The 17,040-nt window shown below is 40.6% G+C and overlaps 1 protein-coding gene across 1 annotated transcript; it reads right to left on the reverse strand.

The window, feature by feature from the left end:
• Nucleotides 1-12,673: 12,673 nt before the first annotated feature.
• LOC137602010 (endothelin-2) lies at nucleotides 12,674-15,205 on the reverse strand. Its single transcript, XM_068324530.1, has 5 exons — nucleotides 14,935-15,205; nucleotides 14,307-14,463; nucleotides 13,993-14,103; nucleotides 13,264-13,329; nucleotides 12,674-13,181 (listed from the first exon to the last, which is right to left on the reverse strand). Exons 1-5 carry the CDS (start codon nucleotides 15,032-15,034, stop codon nucleotides 13,106-13,108), a joined length of 510 nt encoding a protein of 169 aa, XP_068180631.1. The 5' UTR covers nucleotides 15,035-15,205; the 3' UTR covers nucleotides 12,674-13,105.
• Between the last annotated feature and the right edge of the window lie 1,835 nt (nucleotides 15,206-17,040).

The following is a 17,040-nucleotide window of genomic DNA, read 5'->3' on the forward strand; positions in this document are numbered from 1 at the left end:
GGAGGAAAGTGCGTTCGCACGAAGAAAGAGAAGAGGAACACCAAGAGTATAGGACTAAGAGTAGGGACGTTGAATGTTGGAACTATGACAGGAAAAGGTAGAGAGTTGGTTGACATGATGCAGAGAAGAAAGGTAGACATACTGTGTGTCCAGGAGACCAGGTGGAAAGGTAGCAAGGCTAGAAGTTTAGGAGCAGGGTTCAAGTTGTTCTATCATGGTGTAGATGGGAAGAGAAACGGAGTAGGAATTATCTTGAAGGAGGAGTTTGTTAGGAATGTCCTGGAGGTAAAAAGAGTGTCAGATAGAGTGATGAGTCTGAAGCTAGAAATAGAAGGTGTGATGTTCAATGTTGTTAGCGGGTATGCTCCACAGGTAGGATGTGAGCTGGAGGAGAAGGAGAAATTCTGGTCGGACCTTGATGAAGTGATGCAGAGCATGCCTAGAAGTGAGAGAGTTGTCATTGGAGCAGACTTCAATGGACATGTTGGTGCAGGAAACAGAGGTGATGAGGAGGTGATGGGCAGGTTTGGTATCCAGGAGAGGAACGCAGAAGGACAGATGGTAGTTGACTTTGCAAAAAGGATGGAAATGGCTGTAGTGAATACTTTCTTCCAGAAGAGGCAGGAACATAGAGTGACTTATAAGAGTGGCGGTAGGAGCACACAGGTAGACTACATCTTGTGTAGACGGTGTAACCTGAAAGAGATCAGTGACTGCAAAGTAGTGGTAGGTGAGAGTGTAGCCAAACAGCATAGGATGGTGGTGTGTAGGATGACTCTGGTGGTGAGGAAGATGAAGAGGGCAAAGGCAGAGCAGAAGACGAAATGGTGGAAGCTGAAAAAGGAAGAGTGTTGCATGACTTTTAGGAAGGAGTTTAGACAGGCTCTGGGTGGTCAGGAGGTGCTTCCAGATGACTGGACAACTACAGCTAATGTGATCAGGGAGACAGGTAGGAGAGTACTTGGTGTGTCATCTGGAAGGAAAGTAGATAAGGAGACTTGGTGGTGGAATGAGGAGGTACAGGAGTGTATACAGAGAAAGAGGTTAGCCAAGAGGAAGTGGGACACTGAGAGGACTGAGGAGAGTAGACAGGAGTACAGGGAGATGCAGCGTAAGGTGAAGGTAGAGGTAGCAAAGGCCAAACAAGAAGCTTATGATGACTTGTATGCTAGGTTGGACAGTAAGGAGGGAGAGACTGATCTATACCGGTTGGCAAGACAGAGAGATAGAGATGGGAAGGACGTGCAGCAGGTTAGGGTGATTAAGGATAGGGATGGAAGTCTATTGACAGGTGCCAGTAGTGTGATGGGAAGATGGAAAGAGTACTTTGAAGAGTTGATGAACGTGGAAAATGAGAGGGAACAAAGACTAGAAGAGGTGACTGTTGTGGACCAGGAAGTAGCAAAGATTAGTCAGGATGAAGTGAGGAGGGCATTGAAGAGGATGAAGAGTGGAAAGGCAGTCGGTCCTGATGATATACCTGTAGAGGTATGGAAGTGTCTAGGAGAGGTGGCGGTAGAGTTTCTGACTGGGTTGTTCAACAGGATCTTAGATAGTGAGAAGATGCCTGAGGAATGGAGGAGAAGTGTGCTGGTGCCCATTTTTAAGAACAAGGGAGATGTGCAGAGTTGTGGCAACTACAGAGGAATAAAGCTGATGAGCCATACAATGAAGTTATGGGAGAGAGTAGTGGAAGCTAGACTAAGGGCAGAAGTGAACATTTGTGAGCAGCAGTATGGTTTCATGCCAAAAAAGAGTACTACAGATGCAGTATTTGCTTTGAGGATGTTGATAGAGAAGTACAGAGAAGGCCAGAGGGAGCTGCATTGTGTTTTTGTAGATCTGGAGAAAGCTTATGACAGGGTGCCCAGAGAGGAACTGTGGTATTGTATGAGGAAGTCTGGAGTGGCAGAGAAGTATGTTAGAACGGTGCAGGACATGTATGAAGACTGTAAGACAGTGGTGAGGTGTGCTGTAGGTGTGACAGAGGAGTTCAAGGTGGAGGTGGGACTGCATCAGGGATCAGCTCTGAGCCCCTTCTTGTTTGCCATGGTGATGGACAGGCTGACAGACGAGGTTAGACAGGAATCTCCATGGACTATGATGTTTGCAGATGACATTGTGATCTGTAGTGAGAGCAGGGAACAGGTGGAGGAGAAGCTAGAGAAGTGGAGGTTTGTCCTGGAAAGGAGAGGAATGAAGGTTAGCCGCAGTAAGACAGAGTACATGTGTGTGAATGAGAGGGACCCAAGTGGAAGAGTGAGGTTAGAGGGAGAAGAGATCAAGAAGGTGGAGGATTTTAAGTACTTAGGCTCAACAGTCCAGAGCAATGGAGAGTGTGGAAAAGAGGTGAAGAAGCGTGTCCAGGCAGGATGGAACGGGTGGAGGAAAGTGTCAGGTGTGATGTGTGATAGAAGAGTTTCAGCTAAAATGAAAGGAAAGGTGTACAAAACTGTGGTGAGACCAGCGATGTTGTTTGGTCTAGAGACAGTGTCACTGAAGAAAAGACAGGAGAAAGAGCTGGAGGTAGCAGAGATGAAGATGCTGAGGTTCTCTCTGGGAGTGACCAGGAAGGATAGGATCAGGAATGAGTACATCAGAGGGACAGCACATGTTAGAGGTCTTGGAGATAAAGTCAGAGAGGCCAGACTGAGATGGTTTGGACATGTCCAGAGGAGAGATAGGGAATATATTGGTAGAAGGATGCTGAGTTTTGAACTGCCAGGCAGGAGGCCTAGAGGAAGACCAAAGAGGAGGTTTATGGATGTAGTGAAAGAGGACATGAAGGTAGTTGGTGTGAGAGAAGAGGATTCAAAGGACAGGGCTAGATGGAGGAAATTGATTCGCTGTGGCGACCCCTGAAGGGAAAAGCCGAAAGGAAAAGAAGAAGAAACTGTCCTGAGCATCTTGGTACCGGTAGTTCTCGGTGGAGGCTGCAGCTCCACAGTGGGCGTAGCGAACTCGGCTCTCCTTTGTGTTGTGAAGACTCCATTACCCATCAGGCATTGCACTGCATTGATTTCAGATAGGGAATGGTTTACTGTGAGTGGAGGAGTGTTCCTTGCATCCTAGTGATAATTAAACACGACAGATGTGTTAACTTGACACGTCTATATCCATAAATTAATTTGTACAATGAAACGTATTGATAAATCTCGCTCTATAATTCATTATTATAACACAACGGTAGCTCGAATGACGAATTAAATATTTAATAAGCCAAATAAAGAATAAAAGTAAACAAATTGCCCGGAGCATATTGCTCCAGAATTTAGTGTCATTACGAGCTGACTAATATCCAAGTCCTGGACCATGACAGCAAACAGTATATAATCTCAAATTCTTTCAAATTGACAAAGAAAAACCTCTGATTTTATTGGGCAAAGCTGTACAACGTCGCAGCAAAATTAACAAAATTATTATCACTTACCTGCAACATTGAGTTAATGTTTATACACCGATGGATCAATAACTATAAGACACTAATATGCACACTAATATACACTAATATATTTAATATAAGGACACTTTAATGTATATAACCTGAGTAGGGCGGTATACATTATGTGGGGCAATTTTGATGCCCTAATAGCCTAAATGACTATTTAACCACTGGGAACATATCATCATTGATAATTAGTATCACCATATCAGTCATGATCATGTATTCTAATCTGCAGCTGCACTTACTTGAAGAGACAGACAGGCAGGAAGACAGACAGACAGACAGACAGACAGACAGACAGACAGACAGACAGACAGACAGACAGACAGACAGACAGACAGACTCATATGGAATGGAGATTCCTATGGAGTCTGTGTGCAATAGTGAGTGAAAGTGTTGTACTGTATTCCATTACTTCCCTCGTTGAAAATGTGTCTGCATTGTGCACTAAATGTTCTGCACACAGAATGTAAAGTTGATTCACATTCACCTTCTCAACCACTTCATCCGCTGTCTCGGGTCGCGGGGGTGCTGGAGCCTATCCCGGCCGGCGTGGGGCAGGGGGTGCTCCGAATGCGACGCCAGTAGGTAAACAGTGAACCCACGCGGACTCGAATCCAGAGCCCCCTTGCTGTGCGGCGACAACGATACACACTGCGCCACAGTGCCGCCTTCTGCCATCTAGTGGCCAGTTATAGTAACAGCAAGCCAGTCCGCTGACTCCAGGGATCAAAACCGTACAGCACCACCAACAGAATAATTTTACTTTAAATCACCATCAGTTCAATAACAATTATAAGTTATGCACGTTATATTCAAGATTAGCTCATACATACATTATATTACATTACTTATACATTAGATGGAAAATTCGAGCTTTAGTAAAAATAACAAAGAAACACTTTCGATCTTTCAGGGAAAAACCCAAACCAATAAACCTTTGTTCTTGGTTTTTTTTTATTATTATGGAAGGTGATAATATTTTTAGATTACACAGGAGCAGGCACAGCTACAAAACCCCCGTGTTCAGAATATCCAGATTTTTCCTGGTTCATTTACATGATTGGTGATCCATTATTGCCTGAATATTTGAGATAAGTTGTTGTACGTTTTTTTGATTTTATGTTACTAACTTTGTAAGTTAGTTTTATGATTATGAATACAACACCTTCATGATGAAACCATAACACTGATGTTCTGAGGCGATAAGGCCTGAACAGATATGAAGCTTGAGTATTATACATTTAACAAAACACTGTCTCAACAGCACACAACTCAATGGCCATGTTTTATATAAAGGTTAAAATGTGACATATTATTTAGCTGTAATTTATGTATTTAAATCACTATAAAAAATTAAATGCCTTTACATTTATGATTGTATTCATATGAATCATTGTAATCCTGTAAAATGCTGTGAAAATTTGGTCTGAAATTTATTCCATGAAAAAAACAAAAACTTGCCATCAAGTAAGCAACATGATACCACAAAATTTCAACCACTTCAATAAACCATTGAATATTTTGCTTTGTCATAGTAATATTGCTGAAACCTGTTTTGTTTCTATGAGTAAAACTGATATAAATGAAAAACTTATCAATGATTGGGGATTGAGGGATTTTCAGTGGACTCACTAGTGATGAGGGAAATGTGGCCAATGTCTTCCATGACACCTCCTTGAGCGAATGATTAATAGGGGTAGTTCCTTCACTATCTAGAATTGGGCTAGCTGAATCTCTCAAGGTGAACCTTTGCACTTTGCCCTTTTAAACTACGGTATGTAAGTCAGTCTTTTCCTGCCAAGGCTGAAAAACAACAAGGTACCACACAGTGTCTCACAGTATGTTGACGTGAGCAGGCAGATGTCTAGGTCTACTTAAAACAACATGCTCATGTTCGTTGGTGGTAAAGAATCATTGCAATGCACAGTAGAGGGTAAAAGACACAGTTTTTTGCTAAGTTTATGTTTTTTTTGACTATAGGATCCCACTGTCAGTCCTTTTGGAACCCCCTCCATTGGAAGCCAGCAGCAACAGTTGTGTTCCTGTGTATAACAGTATCTGTGCGTGGGTGGCTGAGATGCTGAGCTGTTGCTTCACTGCACATTCTTGGGGAACAGCTGTGGAATATTTGACCACTTGCACTGTGAGGATTGTTCAATAGAAAACCTCATTCTCTGCTGGGAAAAGTTGCAGATAAATGATACTCAATATGACTCAATAGGCTCCAGACATTTCTAATGATAAAACATTCAAATTATGGTTTCTGACTGGAAATGAACAGGAGACAAAAGTAGAGTTGTTACACCATTAAAATCAATGCTGAGTTTGGAGCACATGTATCAAAGTCAAAGCCCGGGGGCCAAATGTGGCCCATCACATCATTTTATGTGGCCCGTGACATTTGGCCCCGGGACCTTGAGTTTGTGTTTGATGTTATTTTTCTTTATTCTCTTGGATAGCTGATCCTTGATTGATGGAGTTCTGTGGGTTTCATAACCTGACAAATTAAAAGGATTTATGTAATAACAGCAGCAACAAGCAAACATAGTTTTTCTGTGCAACTGTAATGTTTGTAACACGAATAAGTAATAAATTCAGTTATTTAATGTGTACTTACATTTATTTTACATTACAATGAGTTACATTTAGTTACATTTATTAGTTGCATCTGGCCCTTTGAGGACAGCTGTTATGCTGATATGGCCCTCGGTGAAGATGAGTTTGATACCCCTGGTTTAAAGTAAATTACAGAAAGCATTTAAAAACAGGTTATAGAAGTGATTTTAAATCAGTAAGGCCTATATATGAAGGATGTGTTTGTTTAAAACTAAATATGAAAAAGGAGGCAGTGCAACTTTCTTCAAGTCCTACCAGAGATTTTCTGTGGGATTCAGATCAGACTACTGTGATGGCCACTCCATAGTGATCCAGGATATCTTTTGAAAACAAGCTTCATACCCAAGCTGCATGTTTCCACTGTCTGAGGAACAAAACAGCTGCTAAGAACCACAGAACTGCAGCCATTATTTGATGTAAGCAGGTTGTTCTTTCTAGCATCCCCCCCCCCCCCAATTGAATACTAAAGTAAATGTATGAGTTTTGCAGTGTTTGGACGACATCTGATTTACAAATGTGTGCTCTTCTGATTCTATGCAGGTGATCTTGTATGATTAGGTTGTTGTAGTTTGCTGTGAGACACCATATTTCCTACAAAATAAAAGGCAGCATACGTTACCTCAAAGAAGCCTCTCAGATGAAAAAGATAACAGGAGATTCTGTCTCGATGCGAGGACTTCAGTTCTCACTGATGTTTAGTTAGTGTATTTATTTCACATTGAATTTTGAATCTTCTTCTTTTCCTTTCAGCTTTTCTCTTCAGGGGTTGCCACATCGAATGAGTTGCCTCCATCCAACCCTGTCTTCTGCATCCTCTTCTCTCACACCAACTACCTTCATGTCCTCTTTCACTACATCCATAAACCTCCTCTTTGGTCTTCCTCTAGGCCTCCTGCCTGGCAGTTCAGAACTCAGCATCCTTCTACCAATATATTCACTATCTCTCCTCTGGACATGTCCAAACCATCTCAGTCTGGCCTCTCTGACCTTATCTCCAAAACCTCTAACATGTGCTGTCCCTCTGATGTACTCATTCCTGATCCTATCCTTCCTGGTCACTCCCAGAGAGAACCTCAGCATCTTCATCTCTGCTACCTCCAGCTCTGCCTCCTGTCTCTTCCTCAGTTACACTGTCTCTAGACCAAACAACATTGCTGACTCTTCTATCACACATCACACCTGACACTTTTCTCCACCCATACCATCCTGCCTTTAGATAGATAGATAGATAGATAGATAGATAGATAGATAGATAGATAGATAGATAGATAGATAGATAGATAGATAGATAGATAGATAGATAGATAGATAGATAGATAGATAGATAGATAGATAGATAGATAGATAGATAGATAGATAGATAGATACTTTAATAATCCCGGAGAAAATTGCATTTACACGCTTCTTCACCTCTTTTCCACACTCTCCATTGCTCTGGACTGTTGACCCTAAGTACTTAAAATCCTCCACCTTCTTGATCTCTTCTCCCTCGTCTGTCAGCCTGTCCATCACCACAGCAAACAAGAAGGGGCTCAGAGCTGATCCCTGATGCAGTCCCACCTCCACCTTGAACTCCTCTGTCACACCCACAGCACACCTCACCACTGTCTTACAGTCCTCATACATGTCCTGCACCGCTCTAACATACTTCTCTGCCACTCCAGACTTCCTCATACAATACCACAGTTCCTCTCTGGGCACCCTGTCATAAGCTTTCTCCAGATCTACAAAAACACAATGCAGCTCCATCTGGCCTTCTCTGTACTTCTCTATCAACATCCTCAAAGCAAATACTGCATCTGTAGTACTCTTTTTTGGCATGAAACCATACTGCTGCTCACAAATGCTCACTTCTACCCTTAGTGTATCTTCCACTACTCTCTCCCATAACTTCATTGTATGGCTCGTCAGCTTTATTCCTCTGCAGTTGCCACAACTCTGCACATCTCCCTTGTTCTTAAAAATGGGCACCAGCACACTTCTCCTCCATTCCTCAGGCATCTTCTCACTATCTAAGATCCTGTTGAACAACCCAGTCAGAAACTCTACTGCCACCTCTCCTAAACACTTCCAAACCTCTACAGGTATATCATCAGGACCGACTGCCTTTCCACTCTTCGTCCTCTTCAGTGCCCTCCTCACTTCATCCTGACTAATCTTTGCTACATCCTGGTCCACAACAGTCACCTCTTCTAGTCTTTGTTCTTCTAGTCTTTGTTCTAGTCTTGTTTCTCTCTTTTTCCTCATTCATCAACTCTTCAAAGTACTCTTTCCATCTTCCCATCACACTACTGACACCTGTCCATCCCTATCCTTAATCACCCTAACCTGCTGCATGTCCTTCCCATCTCTGTCTCTGTCTTGCCAACCGGTATAGATCAGTCTCTCTCTCCTTACTGTCCAACCTCGCATACCAGTCGTCATAAGCCCGTTGTTTGGCCTTTGCTACCTCTACTGTCACCTTACGCTGCATCCCCCTGTACTCCTGTCTACTCTCCTCAGTCCTCTCAGTGTCCCACTTCTTCTTAGCTAACCTCTTTCTCTGTATACACTCCTGTACCTCCTCATTCCACCACCAAGTCTCCTTATCTACTGTCCTTCCAGATGACACACCAAGTACTCTCCTACCTGTCTCCCTGATCACATTAGCTGTAGTTGTCCAGTCATCTGGAAGCACCTCCTGACCACCCAGAGCCTGTCTTAACTCCTTCCTAAAAGTCATTTTTAGCTTCCACCATTTTGTCCTCTGCTTTGTCTTTGTCTTCTTCATCTTCCTCACCACCAGAGTCATTCTACACACCACCATCCTATGCTGTTTGGCTACAGTATCGCATCATGTCAACCAACTCTCTGCCTTTTCCTGTCATAGTTCCAACATTCAATGTCCCTACTGTCAGTCCTATACTCTTGGTGTTCCTCTTCTCTCTCTTCCTACTGGCACACTTTCCTCCTCTCCTTCGACCAACAGTAGTTCAATTTCCACCGGGACCCTGTAGGTCAACAGCACCGATGGTGGTCGTTGTTAACCCAGGCCTCGACCGATCTGGTATGGATGTCGTAGGTTTGATTCGTATGTTTGATTTTGGAGAAGTTTTACATCGGATGCCCTTCCTGACACAACCCTCTGTATTTATCTGGGCTTGGGACCGGAACAATAAGACACTGGCTTGTGTCCTCTTGCGGCTATATTATAAAAAACAAATAAAAAACAAATAAAAATTAATGTTCTCATGGCGTACTAACTTAATGTAAAAGGAAGACAATAATTAATGATACAACTTTGTTTGTAAAGTAACAGTGAATGAAAGTTTTCCTTTTCTTCTATATTAGCAATGTGTCTGCTGTGGAAACAATCTATTGCTCTAATTTACTAAACACAGACATGCAATTCAAGATTTAAATTTGAAAATTTAGTGTTGAAGCAGAAGAGATTATTTAAAAACCTTTCATATACCTGTTCATGCACATGTTACAAAATTGGGATTTTTGTTAGATTCATTTGTTTCCACACAAGCAGAAAACTCAATAATATCTAAAAAGAATATAATCCAAGCTCTATGCACACATGTTTTAAACACATTTGTATGGGTATAATCTATTAGGACTGTCCATGTGAGAGTGCTATTAAAATGGCTCATTCAGTAGTGGTAAGTAGTATCCATACAGCGCTTAGAATTTTGAAGAAAAACAACACATCCAAAGGCAAAATCTGAGCTCTGAGCTTCACTGGAAACCAGTCATTTCCATATACTAAATGAGTGGTGAATCAAAAGTCTCTCCTGCTCCAGCACCATGGAGAGAGGTCTGCTGCTAAGGCAACCTGGTTTGTCAAAAGGCCAGCTGACACAGTGATAGTACTGTTAGATTATGACTTCCCATCAGCTAATCATTAAGTATTTGCCTGTTTTTCACATAATCATTATAGTTTTACAGTCTCTCACCACCTAAACCTAATTAAAATGTCTTACCTATCCTAAAGCCCTGCTTAATAAGCATGATTTTCAGGATTTGATCTGACCTGTGATTTCTTTAAATTTTTTGTTGCTGTCTGGATCAACACAAAAAAAATTGCAAATGTTTCTTCTTTTGTTGGTTAGGACACAAACAACCATTTAAATATGTGAAAAATTAAACAAACAGTGCACATGTGATATCAAGCATTAATGAATACTTAAGGCTATGACTTACAGAACCAATCTTATAGATATACAGGTTTACCAGCTGTAAAAAAGTAATCAGAGACTCTTTTTCTTGAGAAAATTGATAAGATTTCATTTTGACAAATCTCTTTGGACCAATTATCCATCTGGCCTTGACATTTCGTCGTTCACCCTCTGTGTGTGTATAATGACAAAAAAAGAAAGTTTGACTTTTGACTTTTAAAAATGCGTTATTCGTTTTTTATTGAGTCAATCTTAACTTTTGCAATCTGTTGGTTTGATACCCTTAGTGCACAAAAGTACACTGGGAAACATTGTTTACCTTTGCAGGAAGTCAGTTTGGTTTGAACTGAATGATCTTGGCCTTGTTTTCAAAGTCAGAGCCGGCTAGAAAGCAAAGGTCCTCCTACAAGATCCTCAGCACCCTCTGTACGCAATGTTGAGACTCCTCCCAACAGGGACCGTCTCCTTAAATCAGGAGGGCTAAAACAAACAGACACTTTTGGCTATTTGCCCCATCAGCTGTTGGGTTTTTTAATGAGCTGCTAGGACTGTTGTGGTTACATACCGTATACTGTATAACTGTACTGTTGTACTCTAATCACATATCTCACTGATCATTGTGTTTTGAATAATTCCCTCAAATAAAGAGTTATGTTGTTTATTCAGGGACCATAAAGATTTCTTGACCTAACCTGACCTGACCTGGCAGTGCCTAGATAAATGGATGGATAAGTAATTATACACAAAAGATATAATTTATATGAAACATAGCTGGATGGTGTTTCACATCACTGTAAGGTCACCTCAGATTATGAGCAAAAATTAACACTACGTATTTATACCCAGATACCAACCATACCCGACAGAAAATGTCCCCTCTGATCAGATTACGAAGAGAAAGGGGGAAGAGGAAGTGAAAGAAATAGGTTTTATTGTGGATGTCTGAAGCATGGCTGACAAATAGATAACAGAGACAGGAGATAGCTGCGGTGTACTGGCGTCGTGCCCGGAGTGTCCCCCGCCTCACGCCCTATGTCGCTGAGATAGGCTCCAGCTCCCCGTGACCCGCTGCGGCGGATATAGCAGTGGTAATCTGAAGATGACTGACTGACTGACAGGAGATAGAAGACAGAGCCTCAAGACTATTGAGTGAAAAGGGACAGTTCTGTGTTTTTAGTGTGGGTTTGTGTGAGGTGTCCATGGTGTATTACCTAGAGAAGATGTAGGTGTCAGACAGGAGTACGGTTCTCTGTTAGAATACTTCCTGTACTTCTGGCACAGAACTCCATCAATTTTATGTTAAAATATAATGTATGCTGCTTTTCTGGTATAGACATTTGTTTTTATTTGACTTTGATGAAAGCTAACTAAACTTACCCTTTGATAAATAATAATGCATAATTTAATTGCCTGATTTTTCAATTGTTTATCATTTTAGAAGTACAGTTTTACAATTTTTTTTCTCCTAATTGTATCTCTACTTATCATTTTAGACTTTTTTGTATCATTTGGTTCAGTTACATTCACGAGAAGGCAGGCATTTTTACAACTGAAATTTTAATTTATTGGTAGGATTAAAAGATTTACCTGTGTCTTTTATTATGGGGTGAATTTTCCCTTTAAACAACAGTGCAAAGGTGAGATGTATAAAAGTTGCATAAATGGGCCTGGCAATAACAAAGATTCTACTGTGGAAGCAAGTGGCCCATTTGTAATCTTGTTTATCAAGCCTGCATTGAAAGACTGAAGAGGCTTTCTCCTGAAAAACCCCAAGAAGAAACATGACGAACAAAAGCAGGAAAACCTCTTCCTAAAGCTACTTGAGTCTTTATTTGATCAGACAGCAGAAGCAGGTCAGATTTCCATTGCTTTACTGATTAGATGACAGATTAATTGTTACTTGATTGCTTTCCTCAGCCCCTGTGTGACTTCTTGCATTTTCAGGTGTACATGGACAATATGTACAGTACCAGCAGAAAAATGGGGTGACAGCTTTTTTTTTTTAATTTTTTTTTTTTAGCTTTCTCACTCCCTCAACAAAGTTACCATACCCGCATTCTTTCCACAGATCCTTATAATAACACAGGCGGTTCTGCCTTTGAATAGCAAGTGAACTTATTATTGATGAGAGCCTCGCATTCCTGCACCTTTCATCCACCTGAGGCCTCCTTTTGAAATCAGAGAGGTGTTTGCTTGTCATACAAGGAAATATTTCTCCCTTAGACTATCTTTCATGCTTTCTGGTAACCACTTTATTTGTATGCTGCACTTTCTTACAGCAAGCAAAGAAGTTCATAGACAATAAGAGATGAAACAGATGGGGAGGTGAAGGATTTATCATTTTTAAATTATTTTCTTACATTTTGTACATAATTTTTGAGACAGAAAATGCTATTTTTTTTATTTTTTCCCCTCCCCCAAGGTTGAAGTCAAGTTGTAAAATGAAAATCTGCTGATTCATTACAGGAACAAAATACATTTATTTTAATAAATATTGACTAAATACATGTTGCGTGTGATAAATTGTAATTTTTATACAGTTTGCATGTTTCTTTACCTGTATTATATGTCAGTGGTGGCTTGGCCTGTCTGTACAGCAACCCAGAAACAACTTTTCTTACAGTCAAACATGGCCACAGTGTTCTCCCGCGTTCTGTTACAGCTCTTCTCAGTGCTGATCATCCAAATCTGTCTTCATGACATGTTTGCAGAGCTCTGTCACGTTTTCCATGCTCTTTCCCCAGGCACAAACAGACATCTTTGTGGAGCTCTTTCAGCGGCCCTTTGTTTCACTGCTCACTATCAAAGGAGTGTCATTTGTTCAGGTGCTTGCTGCTCTCTTACTCTCACTCTCCATGCCTCAACAGATGATATACTTTTAGCGAGCATTCTTCCTTTGGATCTGGTCTGAAACATTTTCATCCAGAACTCTCTTGGCATTACTGGCTACAGCTCTGAAGGATAAAATCATTCAGATATTTAAAAACGTTATCAAAGTATGAGTTAAGTGTTTTTACAGGTTTTTTTAAAGCTCACCTGAAGATGCGGAGTATGCTGAGATGATGTCTCTCTGCAAATGTTTTTTCAGTCATGATTCTGGGGCTGCACAAAACACAGAACCACACGGCTTTGAAATAAAGACTCATTCTCACTCTGACATGGCAGTTTGTCATTTTCAGTGTTTTATTGATATTGCAGTAGTTAAACAACTTCAAGATAAAAGCATTCAGCATTTCATTCTTTTATTTTCTTGATAACCTTAAAAACCTTATCTTTACAAGCTCACTAAATGTATTATTTTACGAGAAAACAGCGCACCATCATCGCAGTTACAGTACTAGGACTTGTCAGTCACACTTGATGCTCCCTGTCCTGACATGACAATCACAGTCTTCCCCAGGTTCTAAGGTGTGACATTATTTGTTTGGTATTTCCGGGAAATATTCCTAACTTTTCTTGTAACTGCTTCCAAAACTCCTACACACTTCCCTCCTCCGGTCTCAGACTTAACCAAAAATAAACCTTGTGTACCAATGAGAGATTATTCTGCTCCCTCAAGCCTTAGCTGTATTATTTGCTGATCACACCCTTGTCTAGCAGTATTTATGTAACACAGTAACAACACATTTACACTAATGATAGCGTTGCATGAAAATGAGTGTTCAGCATACCACTCCTTGTTCTTGGCTGTCTCGAACTAAGCGACCTTCGACAGAAATAGACAAACAGAAACTTTGATTGAAAGCTGCTCAGACATTGACTCACCTGGTGCAAAATTTGGTGCAGGTTTGATCATTAGTGTTGATACAAGCGCAGCGAGAAGTGGCCCGTCGGTGTCGAGACAGAGCGCTGCCCAGACCATAAATTGTTGTCCTACTGCAGGGGACAGAGAAACACGGTGCCATCATGATGATAAGACTTTGCTCTTTGATACAATACAGACACTACGCCTTTAATTATGCAATGATAACAGCTGCATGTGTTTATTCGGTTACTACTGGAGCCTGTGATAATGCATTGACTTCTCCTTTCACGCTGCATATGTTACCAAACTTATTTTCCTGTGTTCTAATGCTCACCTGGGCGTATTGATCCAGATGATATCCAGATGGCAGAAATAGTGGCACTCAGAGTCAAGTGGGGTGCTGCAGGCACATCGTTTGGTCCTGTCTCTCTGTTGGGGGACACCGTCAGTGGCCTCCACCTCCAGCTGTCTCTCTACAGGAAGACCCAAACCTACATCAAGACAAAGAGCCACTCAGTAACAGACCTTTACTCCCAACTATCAGTTGATACTCTTATGTTATATCATTAATATATCATGAATACAATTTATTTGTGAGACCATGAAAAAGCTGACAAACTCCTCAGCTTTTCTACAAGTACACAATTGCATTAAAAATTTCAGTAAAAAAAACTCTTATTGGCATAAAATGAACAATGTTGGCATTATAAATGGGTCCTATCATGCATTGTCTTCTGGTCTTACAAAAGCTTGCATATGCACCATCATATAGAGATGGCTGTTGATGATTTGATCAGTGTGACTGAACCAGATTCTGAGTCCAGACAGTGACTAAAACATAAAGTTAAGGCAATATACTTTTATACATTCTCTCCTTAAGTATAATTAAGATGTTACTTAAGCTGCTATAAGGATGTGGAAATTTATTTATTTTAAATATATATTCAAAAAAAATTACTCACCATCCTGTACAGAAGCACAAAGAGTGATGATAAAAAGAAGACTGGTGTTAGGAGACATAACTGATAGCAGACGGGTGGCGCTCTGCTCTGTATTAGCCATACACTTGTTCTATGTTGTATGTTCTAGTGCTGCTGTTGGTCTGTAGGTGTCTGAGCCGTGTCACTCTTTTAAACTGTACCTCTCCTCTCCCTCACATCATGTAATGGTCATAGCTCCACCCACAGCTATTTGCCATGGAGCCACGACATACAACCCCAGGGGATTTGAACCTGTGACACATTCCTGGAATATCTGATGCTTTGCAGCCTCTTGGTGACATTGTTATTACCTGCTGAGGGACACTTATGTCTGCAGTTTGCCCTTGAAGATGGAAGGTCTATTTGCACTGGCTAGAAGTAATATGTGAGGGGACGAGGCTCAGTAAGATGAGGTCCGAAGAAGGAATAGAGTGATTATCTAATGTGCAAGATTAGATAATTCCATAGAAATGGTCTGAAGTTACCTATTTAATTTATTTAATTTCTTCTGGGATTAATGAAGTATGTATGTATGTATGTATGTATGTATGTATGTATGTATGTATGTATGTATGTATGTATGTATGTATGTATGTATGTATGTATGTATGTATGTATGTATGTATGTATCTATCTATCTATCTATCTATCTATCTATCTATCTATCTATATCTGTCTGGCTGTCTGTCCACATAAGCAAGCACACTGGTGATGGAGGCAAGGAAAAATGTTCTTTTAATGGACAGAACCCTTGAACAGAGACAGAACGTCAAGATAGAGCTAACAGTATTAGACAGAACATTTTAACAGTCATAATATACAGAATGCAGTGGTTCACGCTATGTGAAAGATGCTGCTGATGGAGCTATGGATTTGAGAGCTACTATACTAAAACTACAGATGCTATTGCTAGTAGTGAAGATAAGAGTTGTGCTGCTGATGTGCAACAGGTAGGTCCAGGTTCTATAGCTACATGGACAGAAGGACCTGCAGACTGAGACAGATGGAGAGAGAAGGAGAGAGCAAACAACTATGGGGGAGAAAAGAAGTTAGTGCCATATTTTTATAGAATTAACATATGGAGAGGGAGGAGCTCAGTTTGCTATGGGAGGTTCTCCTGAAGTCCAAGCCTATGATTGAATAGCTATTGAATGTATTAAATATAGGCTTAATCAGGCTTATTTTTGAATAGAAAAATACAAAATCCAATAAAATAAATAAATTATGAAAAAACAGGCAATCAGCAAACCTAAGTTTTTTTTTAGGTTACTGGTAGCCCCCATCAACCCAAAGTCCAAACAGTTTCACATTTAATTCACATTTATTACACATTTAAAAAGACGTGGGGCATTTAATTTTTTGGGCCAGCCACAATATGGAAGATGGCCTTATTAGACTTCCAGATCATGGACAAGGGCCGTTCAGGTGAACATTGCAAGATGATTTAGGGTAATGCAAATGATCTGTAAAGTGTAACATTAACATCCCATAGATTAAGATTTCATGTCACGTGAAAATAACTCAGAAAATAGAAGACTGAGGGAAGTTTGCTCTGATGTTGAACTTCATGTGATTTTTTTCGGCTTTCCTGTTGGCGCATCATCTACAGAATGTTGCCTTTCTTTTATCCACATGTTTGAGCAGGGAATGAATGCAAAATGACTGCTGACAATTTGGGTCACGTTGAAATATAGTACCAGTAATGTAAACTATAGGCGTCCTGTCCCCAACAAATCTCACCCTAGGCTTTATTAAAAATGAAAGTCTTCAGTCTACATGAACTAAATCAGGGCACATTACAAGAGTTTAGAAACTAAAAGCTTTGGTTCCAGTTTGCTTTTAGAATTTTTTAAAACCAAAAGCAGACGAGCACTTTGGGACCATAGAGATCTACCAGGGCAATATGGCATGATGAGCTCTTCAAGGTGTAGTGGGGCCTGGCTGTTCAGGGTTTAAAAGTGAAAAGTATTTTAAATTTTATTGAGTCTTTAACAAGGACGCAGTGCTGATATGTTAGCACAGGGGAAATGCAATCTCTTACTCTGGTTCCTGGTGGAAAATGAGCGTCTGCATCCTGAATCATTTGAA

This window comes from Antennarius striatus, chromosome 9, assembly GCF_040054535.1.
Source record: "Antennarius striatus isolate MH-2024 chromosome 9, ASM4005453v1, whole genome shotgun sequence".
NCBI lineage: Eukaryota > Metazoa > Chordata > Actinopteri > Lophiiformes > Antennariidae > Antennarius > Antennarius striatus.